This window comes from Passer domesticus, chromosome 5 (genome assembly GCF_036417665.1).
Source record: "Passer domesticus isolate bPasDom1 chromosome 5, bPasDom1.hap1, whole genome shotgun sequence".
Lineage (NCBI taxonomy): Eukaryota > Metazoa > Chordata > Aves > Passeriformes > Passeridae > Passer > Passer domesticus.
Genome location: NC_087478.1, coordinates 67,907,422 through 67,919,925, shown reverse-complemented (window position 1 = coordinate 67,919,925; position 12,504 = coordinate 67,907,422). Strand labels below are relative to the sequence as shown.

The following is a 12,504-nucleotide window of genomic DNA, read 5'->3' as shown; positions in this document are numbered from 1 at the left end:
TTTGTCTGGGAAACTGCGACTTGGGGGAATTTTGGGTTATCCAGAGGCATGATTTCATGCAGCCTTTTTTGCCAGAAACGCACAACCAAACTGCCTGCACATCAATGCTTGTACAAACTCCTGTGTTGGTGCTGTGCTGTCCTCCCACAGGTGAGGGTGTGTGTGTTGTGTGTGTTTAGATATCACTTGTGGCACCAGGATTTTGGCCTGTTTGACACAGATGGCAGAACATCTCTTGGCCAGTCTCATGGAGGAAAATGCCTCGGTCCTAAACTCACTCTCAGGCTTGTTCTCAACACTGTCACTGTCATGGTTGTGGGACCTCTGGTTTATTTGTTTCAAGCAGTGCTTATTATCTCAGAGCATTCTTCTGGAATAGCAAAAAAGTAACCTCTATGAGGGTTAGTCCCACAAAAAAATCTCAGTGTAAACACTCTTCTTTTCAAAGAAAGTTGTGGGCTGATTTCAAACCCATAACCTGTTCCTTTCAGTAAAAGTTTTGTCTGCAGAAGACTTTCACTTGATATTTTTTACTTGAACCTGACATGAAATGTTTTTGCCCATTTACTGATGGGAGGCTGCATATCTTGTAAGATATTTCTTCTTCATCAGTCTAAAGGAGGAGGCTTTTTGGTAAATACTAGGGAGCTTAGTTTGGTAAATAGTAGGGAGCTTATACAGTAGCCTATTCTGTATTTGCAGTCAATTTCATCTGGAAAATGTTCCTTGGCTCCATACCTGGATTCTTCTGGTTGGGAAGACCTCCCAAATGCATCCCTGTTCATGCTCTTCTAGATGGCTTAGAAACTTTCTGGGTATCTGGACTGGCTTCTTTGTGCTCATTTATTTGGTATTTTCCAATCAGGCCTTACTAGCACTGAGTAATTATTCTTATTAATGGCTCACAGCATAGGTTGAACAAGCTGCCTGTTTGTCCAGGGCCTTACCTGGTGTCATAGTAGGGAAAAACAAGGAGCACAACTTTGCCATAGTGCACAGGGAATGGAAAATAAAGGGTAAATGCCAAACTCCAAATGATGTTTGGTTATTACTAATTACAAATGAAAGCACCCTGACTTTCAAGTGTATTAAACAATATGCTGGTGACTTGCTGGGGCTACAGAAAGTCACTGAACTGGTTGGTCAAAATTTGACTGCAGCAGGATTTTAGCCCTGATTTGAGGTGCATGATGCTTTCAGCTGGTGTGAACCTTCTAAAAAGTAGAAATGAGGGAAGTTGGCGTCTTGATTTTAGCTCTTGGGTTTCCTTGTGACTTAACGGTTATGGCAAGATGTCTTGCAAACATCTGCTTGGAATATTGTTTCTTCCTAAATGCTAAAAAAGTCCTTTGCACTTAGTGTGATCTGCTTGTCTTTTGTGAAGCTTCAGCCTTTTCTATATTTTGTAAACAAGTTGTGGAGAGATAGCTAAATAGTAGCATATATATGCTATATATATTTGTGAGTGTGTATATGTATATATATGCTGGATTTTCTTTACACTTAAACTGAATAAATACCTGAAAGAGTAAGATACCATCAGCTAATTAGGATAAAAGGGGAATTTACGGAAAATGCTTAATGCATGGTAAACAAGGTAATTGGGGAAACTTCAGGCAAGGTAATGGAGATGTGGGGGAAGGAAGTAGCTGTGGAATGCCACATTTCCAGTGCTTGGTTCCAAGCACAACTGTGTGTGGCTGTGGAGCTGATGGCTGACAAACTGGGGAAAAGCTGTTGTGATCCCAGGCGTGCCTTGGCTTGCATGCCTCTCGGCAAATTAGTTTTGCATTCCTATTCCCAGTCATTGCTGAAATTAATTGCATGAGGTGAACTGGTTTTGAACTTAGGGGATTGAGAAACCTGAAGTGAGATTTCCTCCCCCTCCAACCCAGCCCTTCCACTGATTTCAGAAAGAAATTTGCACAGTGTTATAGATAAGGCTTATTTTGCCTCCTCTAAGATAAAAGCACAATCTGCATTTGGGGCATAGATTTCAGGTCAAAAAATATATTTGGAGCTGCTGTCGAATGACCATCAGTGGGGAGGCAAATCAGCTTTTACTGGTATGAAGGTTAACTAACAGCAGATGGAGAACAGAATACCTATAAAGGAAAACCAAACACTAATAAAACAGTGCTACAGAGTTATATTTGGGCAGCAGAGGATAAGCACATGGCCAGAAAATTTTCTGGTTTTCGGATCTCTCTGTGAACTTCTACTGCACAATCCTAGAAACCAAACCAGTCCTAGATATATATATATATATTTTTTTTTTTTACATAGTACAGATGAGCTTTGCTTAGAAACTCTAATGAGGCACAGTGATTTCAGCACAGAGTTCTTACATTTCTGATGTGAGTATGTGTTCCTAATGGCAGGTCCCCAAAAGGGAATCCTGTGAGCTCTTGTGGGGCACATGGAATCCCAGAATCCATGGAGGAAAAGACCTCCGAGATCATTGAGTCCCACCTGTGATTGATCCTCACCTTGTCAACTAAACCAGAGCACTGAGTGTCACATCCAGTTGTTCCATGAACACCTCCAGGGATGGGGACTTCACCTGGGCAGCCCTTTTATTAACACACTCCTTTAATTCTCCCCTGCCTCTTGGTCTGAGGGATGAATGTACCACAAATTCTTAATCTTATTTGGTCTATTAAAACTATTTGTCTTGTAAGAAATGAATGGGAATGTTTCCCCTGAGCTTGAACTGATTCAAAGGCACTATGTTCAGATCATCTGCATCTTTGGTGAATGCTTTCTTCAAACATGGAAGTGTCAGCAAATAGTTCCTTATTATATGATTCTTCTCTTTAGTCTTTGCTTTTTTTTAAGATGGACTGTAGGAAAACAAATGACCAAACCTGATCTGCACTGAGCACAAGACTGTACATTGTGTGCTGACTGGGGGAAAAATGCATTTGCTGGCTTGCTAAATTGAGGTAATACTTTGGATGTTGACAGACAGAAAAACAATTAGAGCTGTTGGATGCTTTGCTGACATGTGCGTTGTCACATGGAGAGATGGCTTGGTCAGTGCCAGGAAGTCTCAACTGTTCAACCCTCAGCAAGTTATTAAGTTAATTAATAAAGTTCCTTACAGCTGGGCTTGGAATGTGAGGTCTGTTTATTTCTGAAGACAGCTGGTCCAAGAATAAATAACAGAGGTCACTGATGAGGCCTGTGAGGTGTATTCTCAGTCACTGTTATGTTACAGGCTGGTAAAAGATTTTCTTGTGCTTAGTTTATTGGTACATTAAAATGGTGTTAACCTGAGTGAAGTGTTTCTTTGTTTGTGCATGGTTAATGTTTGTGCAGTTAGATGTTTTCTTTGAATTACCTAGCTTTATGTGGGTTTATCGAAACCTCTTTGGATTTTCAGGTTCTTGTTCATGTCTCAAAAGACTATTTCTGTATACATCGATTTTCTTCAAAGTGATCACTTTTCTATTGAGTATGCAACTCTATTTGAGACCTGGTTTTACTTACAAACTTTACCTATACTTCTGAACAGGTAGGTTTTGCCAGGATTTTGGGGGTGTTTGTTGGCCTGACTTTACTGCTTGGTGCTTTTCTGCTAAAGCTCATTCTGTTGGTGTGGTGGAGCTCTAACCGGCTCTGAGGTTGTTTCTGCCCCAGCCAGTTAGGTGAGGAACTTCCAGGTGTCCTCTGCATCATGTGTTAGTATTTGTCATCTGCTGGGTGAACTGTTTGGTTGTAGATAGGAAGTCATTTTTTCCCTTCTAGCTTGGGGGATGCAGTGGTGCATCTTTTAGATACAGGAAGAGATGTTCATATCCCCAGGAAAAAGCAGCTTTAGTTACACTGTAAATGTGAACACATTAACCATTTGCATAGCATTCTCTGCACCATTTCTGCCTCCATGCGGTGCAGTTCTGTTCAATCCATCAACATCATCAGATTCCATGTTTCTTGCGTAAACCTGCCTATCTTCACTAATCTACCCTAATTTTCAGATTTCTTTTATTCCATCCCTGTGTTATCCATTTTCCTGGTACTTAACTCTTTAAAAAATATTGTCTTTAGTTTTATCACTTTATCCATATGGGATTACCTGAGTACATGAGCTTCTTTTATTGTGTTATCACCATTTATTTTCCCTCTATCTGCTTAAGGAGCCCAGCTGTCTCATTAGGTTTTCTTTATTTGATTTTGGTTTTTTGTTGTTGGGTGGTTTTTGGGTGTTTGCTTTCTTGTTCGTTTCTGGGGTTTTGTAGGATTTAATCATCATTACTGGTGACTTGGTTTTTGTTTCATTTTTGAGGGAACATTCTATCTTTTGAAGACAACAATTTTTACTGGGTTTACGATGAATTTTTTTGCATAGTATCATTGCAGAGCCTAGGGAAAAACCTAGGAAAAGACATTAGAAAACATCTGGTTCCTCACAGAACCAGCATCGTGCTGGCAGGGGTTAAACCCCCCTAGAACACTTTCCCTGATGTATCTCTTTGTTTTAGAGGGAGAGAGAAGCAATCTGTCTCCTCGCTTTACTCTCTGTGTTCTGCTACAAAATGCATGGTTTTTTTGGGAATAGGAACATTCAGATGCTTCTGCAGGGAGACAAAAGTCTCTCATGGATGGCTGTAGTTAAAAATGTTTCCCTCTTGTTTTTCTGCAGCTCCACCTGATAGAAATTATTGAACAAACACTGAAAGCATCCTTACTAGTCCCTGGAAGCATTCAGGCAGCATATAAAGGAGTAAGGGCACCTGTTACTGGAAACTGTTATGAGTTTATTCTGGAGTTGTTTATTTAGTGCTTTTTCTCTGCGTGCTCTTTTTGTAACAACTTATAAAATTTCAGGAAATAAACTGTAATGAAGCTTTGGGTAAGTCTGCAGAAGAGGTAGACATTGTTGAAGCAAGGGATTCTAGAATGCAACCACAGAATTATTGAGGTTGGACAAGAACACCAAGTCCAGCCTGTGCCTGATCCCCACCTTGTCACCCAGTCCAGAGCACTGAGTGCCACATCCAGTCCTTTCTTGGACACCTCCAGTGGTAGGGACTATGAACCTACCTGGGCAGCCCCTTCCAGTGCTTGACAAACCTTTCATTATTAAATTCCTCTGAATATCCAACCTGAGCCTCCTCTGGCACAACTTGAGGCTGTTCCCTGGGAGCAGAGCCCAACCAGTCCCTGGCTCTCCCCTCCTGTCAGGGAGTTGTGGAGAGCCAGAAGGTTTCCCCTCTGAGCCTTCTTTTTTCCAGCCCAGCTCCCTCAGCTGCTCCTTATCAGGCTTGTGCTCCAGCCCCTTCCCCAGCTCTGTTCCCTTCCCTGGACATGCTCTAGTCCCTCCATGTCCTTCCTGAAGTGAGAAGCCCAGAACTGGACACAGATTTGAGCTGTGGTGTCACCAATGCCCACAACAGGGGGACAGTCACTGCTCTGGCTCTGCTGGCCACACCATTGCTGACCCAGCCCAGGTGCCAGTGACACACTTGCCTACCTGGGCATAGCTGGCTCATATTCAGCTGCTGTTGACCAGCACCTGCTGTCCTTTTCTGCTGGGCACTTCCCAGCCACTCTGCCCCCAAAATGCATAAATATGTGGTTCTTGTTGTTGTTTTCAAAGAAAGGAGGTTGTGTTGGCTCTTCTGCCTGTTAGATGTCAAGGTGAAGTTGTCAACTTTTCAAATTGGTGATTCTTTGCTCTAAACACCAGGATTTTTTTTCCATTCCAGCTGCTGCAGGAAGTCGGCTGCATGTCTCTGGTACAGCTGCAAGAATGACTTGACTGATTTGCATTCATGGTCTTGGATGATCTGGTGAACCATGGAGCTCAAAGTATGGGTGGATGGAGTGCAGAGAATCGTGTGTGGGGTCACCGAAGTCACAACATGCCAGGAAGTTGTAATAGCCCTTGCTCAGGCTATTGGTGAGTACTGCCAGATGGGAAGTGGGGTGAAGCTTTTCTTGTGAAGCTAAACCCACGGGAGGTGGGGGAGCACTGGGTACCAGCAGAGCAGAAAATACAGTGCACAGTGGGATAGTCTTGCAGTGTAAACTTGTAGCCTTGGATTTTTCACCTGCCAGAGACTGAAAAGACAGAAAAGAAACATTTTGAAATCTATAACCTTCCCTTCAGTAAAAATTTATTCTTTATATAATAATAACTATGCTGCCATTGGTTGTTGTAAATAAAGCCTGGACTAAGGAAGGTGCTAAACTGTCAATATTCTGAGTACCAAAGAAAATATAAAAGCAGTGCAATATAATTGGTTGGCTAATGATGTTCATTGAAATTATACCCACTGTATCTTTAGCTATATTGGGAATAGTATAGGTCAATGAAATAGATCCTTCAGGGTCTCCTCTGACTCCTGCATGCTACATAACTCACTGCTCATGAAAGGGTAACTTGGAAGTCTTTACACTGTTAGCCCTTTGCTGAACAGTTTAGAAGAGAAAAATAAGATCTTTCAGGCTCCACCACAGGAAAGTCTTGTCAGATATTTCTCAGTGATTAAGGGCATCCTGAATAAGCCTCAACCTTATCCCATCAGTATTTCCTATGCTGATACTTATTCTTCACTAAAATGTTATAATTTGCTTTATATACTATTTAAATTTATGCATTAAAACCTATGTTTTACCTAAAATTAATAGTTTAAAGGTAAGCTTCTGCGTTTTTCAGTATGCCAGCAGTTTTGCAAGATTGTATTAGCAGTCTGACTCAATTTGAAAATAATGATTTTCTAACAGAAAATTAGATCTGTGAATGTCAGCAAGGTATTCTCCCTGTAAGCACAAAGTCAATTCCTCTGAAATTGATGTTTATTTAAATATTAAACTTCTAAACATAATTTCCATCTACTTACATCTGATGGAGTGGAAGACTGGCATTTTTTTTATTTTATACTTTAAGAGGATTGAACAAAATGCTAGCATGTGCTTATCTATATGCACCAAATAGCTTTTAAAACTTCATTCAAAAATTGTAGAAAATCAGTTTTATTTCTCAAATCTTGTAGTTGATGTTAAACTGTTAAATGTTTCTTTACTGGTTTAGTTGCAGCTTTTTGTTTAATGGTAATTGGTTCATCAGTTGCTTCCATATCTCATTTTCTTCCTGCAGAGAAACATTCTCAAAAGTTTTGAGAAACAATTCTACTAGCGTGATCATTTTCTAGTCATGATTAAGTGATACAAGTTTAGAAATAATGAAGTGGTTGTGACACTTTTGTTCTTCACTTTGTTTTCAATATCCCTTTCATTCTGTTTCCTTCGCCTTCTCCCACAAAAATGTCAGACTCCCAGTTCTAGACAGTAACTTAATGTTCTCCTGTGTAATTTCTCCTTGGGTTTTCTTCTGTATCTTCAGTTATTAGCCTGAACTTGGTAAAGACTCCCTCAGCCTTGGAAATGCACACAGGTTTTGTCAGCTCTGCAGACTTCATTTTCTGTAACATGTCACCAGTTTGTCTGGGACGGGTGACACTGCTTCCATGCTGAGATAAATTTCAGCTGCAAGCAGAGTCAAATCAAGATAATCCTTTGGAAATTCCTTTCCAAGGTAAATACTCTCTCTAGAAAACCCCCAGAACAATCCCCCTCTTGCTGGGACAGCTAGGACAGTATCAAGCACCATATAAATTACACCTGTGTGTGTCTTTGGCAGGGAGGGCTTCCCCAGCTCTCCTGTCAGGCCATTCATCAGGACAGAACTATCTGGCTGCCCCTGTGACTTGGCTGTAGGTCCCAGCTTACCAGGAGTAATTGTCACTTGAATTTGAATGAGAATCTATGAAAATGGATCCCTCTAACTCTCACCTGACATTTGGTGGTGGAAAGTAGCCAGTCTTAGTTGGCTTCCTCCTTGCTTGGCTCTGATGGGATTTTCCACTTTGCAGTCTGGCTCCTTCAGCAGTCACATAACTTGGCCGTACTCATGATTATTTTGTCTGTCTGTAAAGTTTGTGAGATACTTCTTTTGTTTTGTTGTGCCTTCCAGTTTATTAGGTCCTTGACTTAAAGCATACAACACACAAAACAGTCTTCTTCACTGAGCCTGAAATGTGAATTGCAAGAATGTATTATTTTCTTGAAGTGCATGTCTGGAATATCTGAAAATTGGCTTATTTTACAGCCATATCCACTGAGGAAAGCACAAGCCAAAGATACCTGGATTAAGACATCCGTAGTTAAGAAGCTTCTCATGGACAAATGAAGCTGCCTCTGTTCTAGACATGTGAAAAATAAAGCTTTGTCCAGTACTCCAAAAAGAGGAAAATCAAAATTAGTATAGAGCTGTGGTTAGAAGGCATCTTTGGACACTATCCAACTCTACTGCTCAGAGTAGGACCAGGCAGAGCAGATTGCTCAGGACCAGGGGCAGTTGGGTTCTCAATGTGCACAAGTGTGGAGACCTGACTGTAGTAGTGTTCACTCACCCTGGCAGTCAGAGTGTGTTGTCCTTAAATGGAATTTCTTGTATTTTAAAAAGCGCCTTTTGCTGTCACTTGATCAGATGCATGGTCCTGTCTCCTGATCTCCTGCTGTGATAAATGCAACAAAAAGATTTCCATCTATGCACTTTCCAACTCTTCCCGCATATCACGAAAATTCAATAACAACTTCAGGATACAAGTTTCTTGGTTTTTTTTTTAAATTTTATTTTTTTATGTTCTAGGGTTATTTTAGCATAAAAAAAAAATCAAGTTATACTGGGCTATGAGCCTTTGTAAGAGGTTCTGTTCCATATCCAGTATCTAATCCTTTGGCCATGGCACTGTGTCACTAAAACCTTGCCTGGCTAATGCTCTTTGATTCCTTAGAAATTGGAGCTGTTCCAGTAAAAAGTCTCTCTCTGGGGCTGTACTCCTGATAAATAACATTGGTGTTACCTGTTCTTGCACTGTGAGATCCTTCCCTTTCCCCTGCTGTCCACCTCTTGATCACTGCAGAACAGGAAATGACTACCCAAAGTAAGAATTTTAAGGTTTTTTGATTGGTTGTGGTTTTAGGTTTTTTAAAATTTCTGTTTGAAGTTAAATCTCAGTCTCAAATGCCCCCTCATTCTTTAAAACAAAAGAAAAAAATGGGAGAGTTGTCTCATTTGGTGCCCGAACAAAGCTTATTTTCAAAAATGTGTATGTAATTTGTTGACTGCAAGAGAGAATAATATCACTTTGGATACTAAAATTATCTGTATCTGTAACTTAGACTTCTGAGTTGGAATTGCCTTAGCTGGAGGGTGGGTCACTGGAATTCTGTTCAGGACAGACATAAAACTATTCAGTTACAAGTTTCCAGAGAGTGAAATCATCTCTCACTGGGATCTTAAAGAACACTTGGTACTACCTTTTATGAGTTATATCTAGCTCTGCTTTATTTTCTTTTTAACTCAAACTGTTTGCAACTGACAAAAATTATTTGGCTTTAATACAAATAAGAGAAGTGATTGTTTAATTATGAGAAACAAAGCCCTCTCCAAAACAAAAATACATCACAGCACACAGTGTAAATAGAGAACCATGACTCTTGTTTTAAAAATATTTTTGCCAGGAGAGATGAGCTTTTCCAAGGTTCATCCTTGCCTCTTTTAAAAATGTGCCTTTGACAGCCCATTCTCCGCTAAGTTTTCTGTGCATTTTGTGAAAACCAGAATGGCTTCATATAAACATTGCTTGATCATTTTGATTCCTCTTCATAATTTGGACAACTGAAAAAAAGTAAAAGGAGTTGTTGTTACTTTTAAACTTTGTGATGAGCTGATTGATGAATCCAGCCAAAGGTCTGTTTTGAATGTGTGTGAGCATAGACTCCTCTCAAAAAGTCATTGTAATAGTGAGGGGAAAAGAAGGTCTAGCCTGAAAAAGTGAGTCAGTCATTTTAGCTGATGGTTAGGCAAATGCAGTTTAACTATATATTTTTTTAATGGGCTTTTAGTGGTTGTTTTCCATTCAAACACAAAAAAGAAAAAATCTTCCAAATGAATGTGGTGACAAATAGTGCAGTCACAAATACGCTTGTCCTGTTCCTTCAGAAGTGCTGCTCTCCCACTTCTAGCCCCCATGAAGATTTTTATTGAATTTGTTGTGATTTTTATTTAGAATGCATCTCCTCTGCTCAGAATGACATTTGTTTTCTAGAAAGTGAATATTTCAGTCTAGAGACATGAAGCTTGAATTTCTTACCAAAATAAACCTTCTGCCTCCTCCCTGAAATTTTCTGTGGCAAATAATTAAATTGGCAGACTTGCTTTAAATAATGCTGTGGATTTTAGTGCTCCTGGCTGGAGAATCATGAGTGGCACTTCACTGAACAAGAAGTACAGCTGTCTCCTTCTAAAATTAAACAAATGCAGCCATCAGGGTTCTTTTTTCCTTCCAGTTCAGTATTTTTCCTCAAAGGTAAATGGAGTATATTTATTAAAATGTCAGGGCTGTCTCAAACATGTGTTAGAGCATTGTAGAGCTCAGCCAGTGTTGTATCTGGAAAGATCAAATAAATTATTTTACAAAACCATATAGTGACAGGACAAGGGGCAATGGCTTTACACTGACAGAGAGGAGGTTTAGATTGGATATGAGGAAGGAAATCGTCCCTGTGAAGGTGGGGAGGCGCTGGCACAGGTTGCTGTGGCTGCCCCATTCCTGGAACTGTTCAAGGTCAGGTTGGACAGGGCTCTGAACAACCTGGGATAGTGGGAGGTGTCCCTGCTAAGGATCTGCTTAGAATTTGTGTTTTTTCAACCCCAAGATTTCATCCTCTGCCTCTTCAAATAGTGACATTAAGAGCGATAATAAGTACAGGAAATCTGCGCTTTGTGGTGATCCCATGGTGTGATCATATAAACTTTCTGGTTCAGAAATCTGGTGACAGTAATGTCACTGAGAGGGACCTGGGCTGCTATATGTGCTTTGCCATGTGCTGCTGTGTGACCTCAGCCAAAATTCCCCATTGTTTCACCTATTTAGGACACAGCTCTAAAATAAGTGTGGTACCTCAGGGTGCTTGGAAAAAAGGCAGTTGAAAGTATGAAGTGATGACTGAGAGCTTTGTTCTGTTGGGTTGTGATAAAGTCCTGCGTACTTTTTTTTTTAGAGCAAGGATAATAGTAATGAACTAAGGCTTCAGCCCTGGTAAAGACATAGAGAGATGGCTGTGCCTGGAGAATTCAGCAGACCTTCAATGGAGCCTGTATATCTCTGGATGTTTCTTCCTAGGACTGGACGACTCCTCTCACTCTTTATTTTATATTTTATTTCATACTTGTGGTTGCAAAATAAATATAGCATGAGTTAAGAAATCAGAGAAATGCAAACTCTAACCTCTACTTTGAAGGGTTTTTTTTCCTCTTAATCTTAGTTATTTATTGAGTTTCAGGTAGCCAGAATGGCATTTTTAAAAAAAATTGCTATGGATGTTAACTTAAGGATCACATAATGAATGAAAGAAATGTCAGCTTCATATTTCAAAGATACTGAGTTCAAATCATTCTGGATTGATTAAAATTGCCAGCAATTACTTTTCTGTCAGTGCCGTTAAAGATTCAGGAGTTAATGCTGTTGTCCCTTTAGTAAGGCAGAGCATTTTCACCCACATGTTCCACATATTAAGAGTTCTTAGAAGATTCTACCCACATGCAATTACTTTTTCTTTGCATTGCCTTGTTAAGGAAGACAGCCTAGGGCTGGAAGGCTGTCTCTGGGAAACCAAGTGGGTCAGAAAGGTGTATCCATGTGCATTTGTCAGTGCTCTGGGCAGTCTGGATTTGGCTTGGGCCAGCTGTTGGCAGGTCTGGTTTTACCTCCATGGAGACTGGTGTGCAGGCAGGTGACAGTGTCTTTATTCTTATTATGCACTGTGATAAGTCTGGGGTGCTCATTCAGATTCGGCTCAAGACTGAGACTAGTGCAACTTCTCTTTTAGTGTGGCTCTCTTTAAAACTTCTGTCTTAGGTGACCATTTTCTTTTTTACCCTTCCCACCCCCACCCCGCCCCCGACTGTTCAGAGTGCTTCTTTGCAGGGCAGAATCTTGGCACAGCTGCTGTGCAGCAGAGGTGATGGCATCCCTGGGGAAAATGGGAGCTAAGGAATGTGTCTGTCAGGGAAGTTCCCTGGCACTGAGTGCATCCTGGTGGTCTCAGGGAAAGAGTTAAAACTGGAAGCAAGACTGCATTGAAGGGTTTGGGAGCAAGTCCTGTGAGGAGTGGCTGAAGGAGCTGGGGGGGCTCAGCCTGGAGAAAAGGAGGTTCAGGGGGGCCTTCTGGCTCTGCACAGGTCCCTGACAGGAGGGGGCAGCCTGGGGAGGTTGGATTCTGCTCCCAGGGAACAACAGACAGGACAAGAGGGAATGGCCTCAAGCTGTGCCAGGGAAGGTTCAGGTTGGACATCAGCAGGAATTTCTTCATGGAAAGGGTTGTTAAGCATTGGAAGGGACTGCTCAGGAAGGTTTGGAGTCCCCATCCCTGGAGGTGTCTAGGGAATGACTGGATGTGGTACTTGGTGCTCTGCACTGGGTGGCAAGG

General features: G+C 41.1%; 1 protein-coding gene and 1 long non-coding RNA gene across 19 annotated transcripts in view; one reads left to right on the top strand and one right to left on the bottom strand.

Annotated features, from left to right (window-relative positions):
- The window catches only part of RASSF8 (Ras association domain family member 8), a 72,624-nt gene that overhangs the window by 48,930 nt on the left and 11,190 nt on the right, over positions 1–12,504 (top strand). For 9 of the 18 annotated variants that reach the window (XM_064420776.1, XM_064420780.1, XM_064420775.1 and 6 more), the window contains 2 exons: positions 4,646–4,726; positions 5,712–5,905. In XM_064420776.1, coding sequence (XP_064276846.1) covers positions 5,803–5,905 — 103 coding nt within the window. In that variant the 5' untranslated portion in view covers positions 4,646–4,726; positions 5,712–5,802. The remainder of the gene's footprint in view (positions 1–4,645; positions 4,727–5,711; positions 5,906–12,504) is intronic. The other 9 variants (XM_064420765.1, XM_064420772.1, XM_064420767.1 and 6 more) reach the window with 1 other exon arrangement.
- Positions 5,900–11,933, bottom strand: LOC135300838 (uncharacterized). Its single transcript, XR_010362609.1, has 4 exons — positions 8,421–11,933; positions 8,152–8,243; positions 7,801–8,038; positions 5,900–6,066 (listed from the first exon to the last, which is right to left on the bottom strand). It is a non-coding gene; the product is annotated as an uncharacterized LOC135300838 (long non-coding RNA).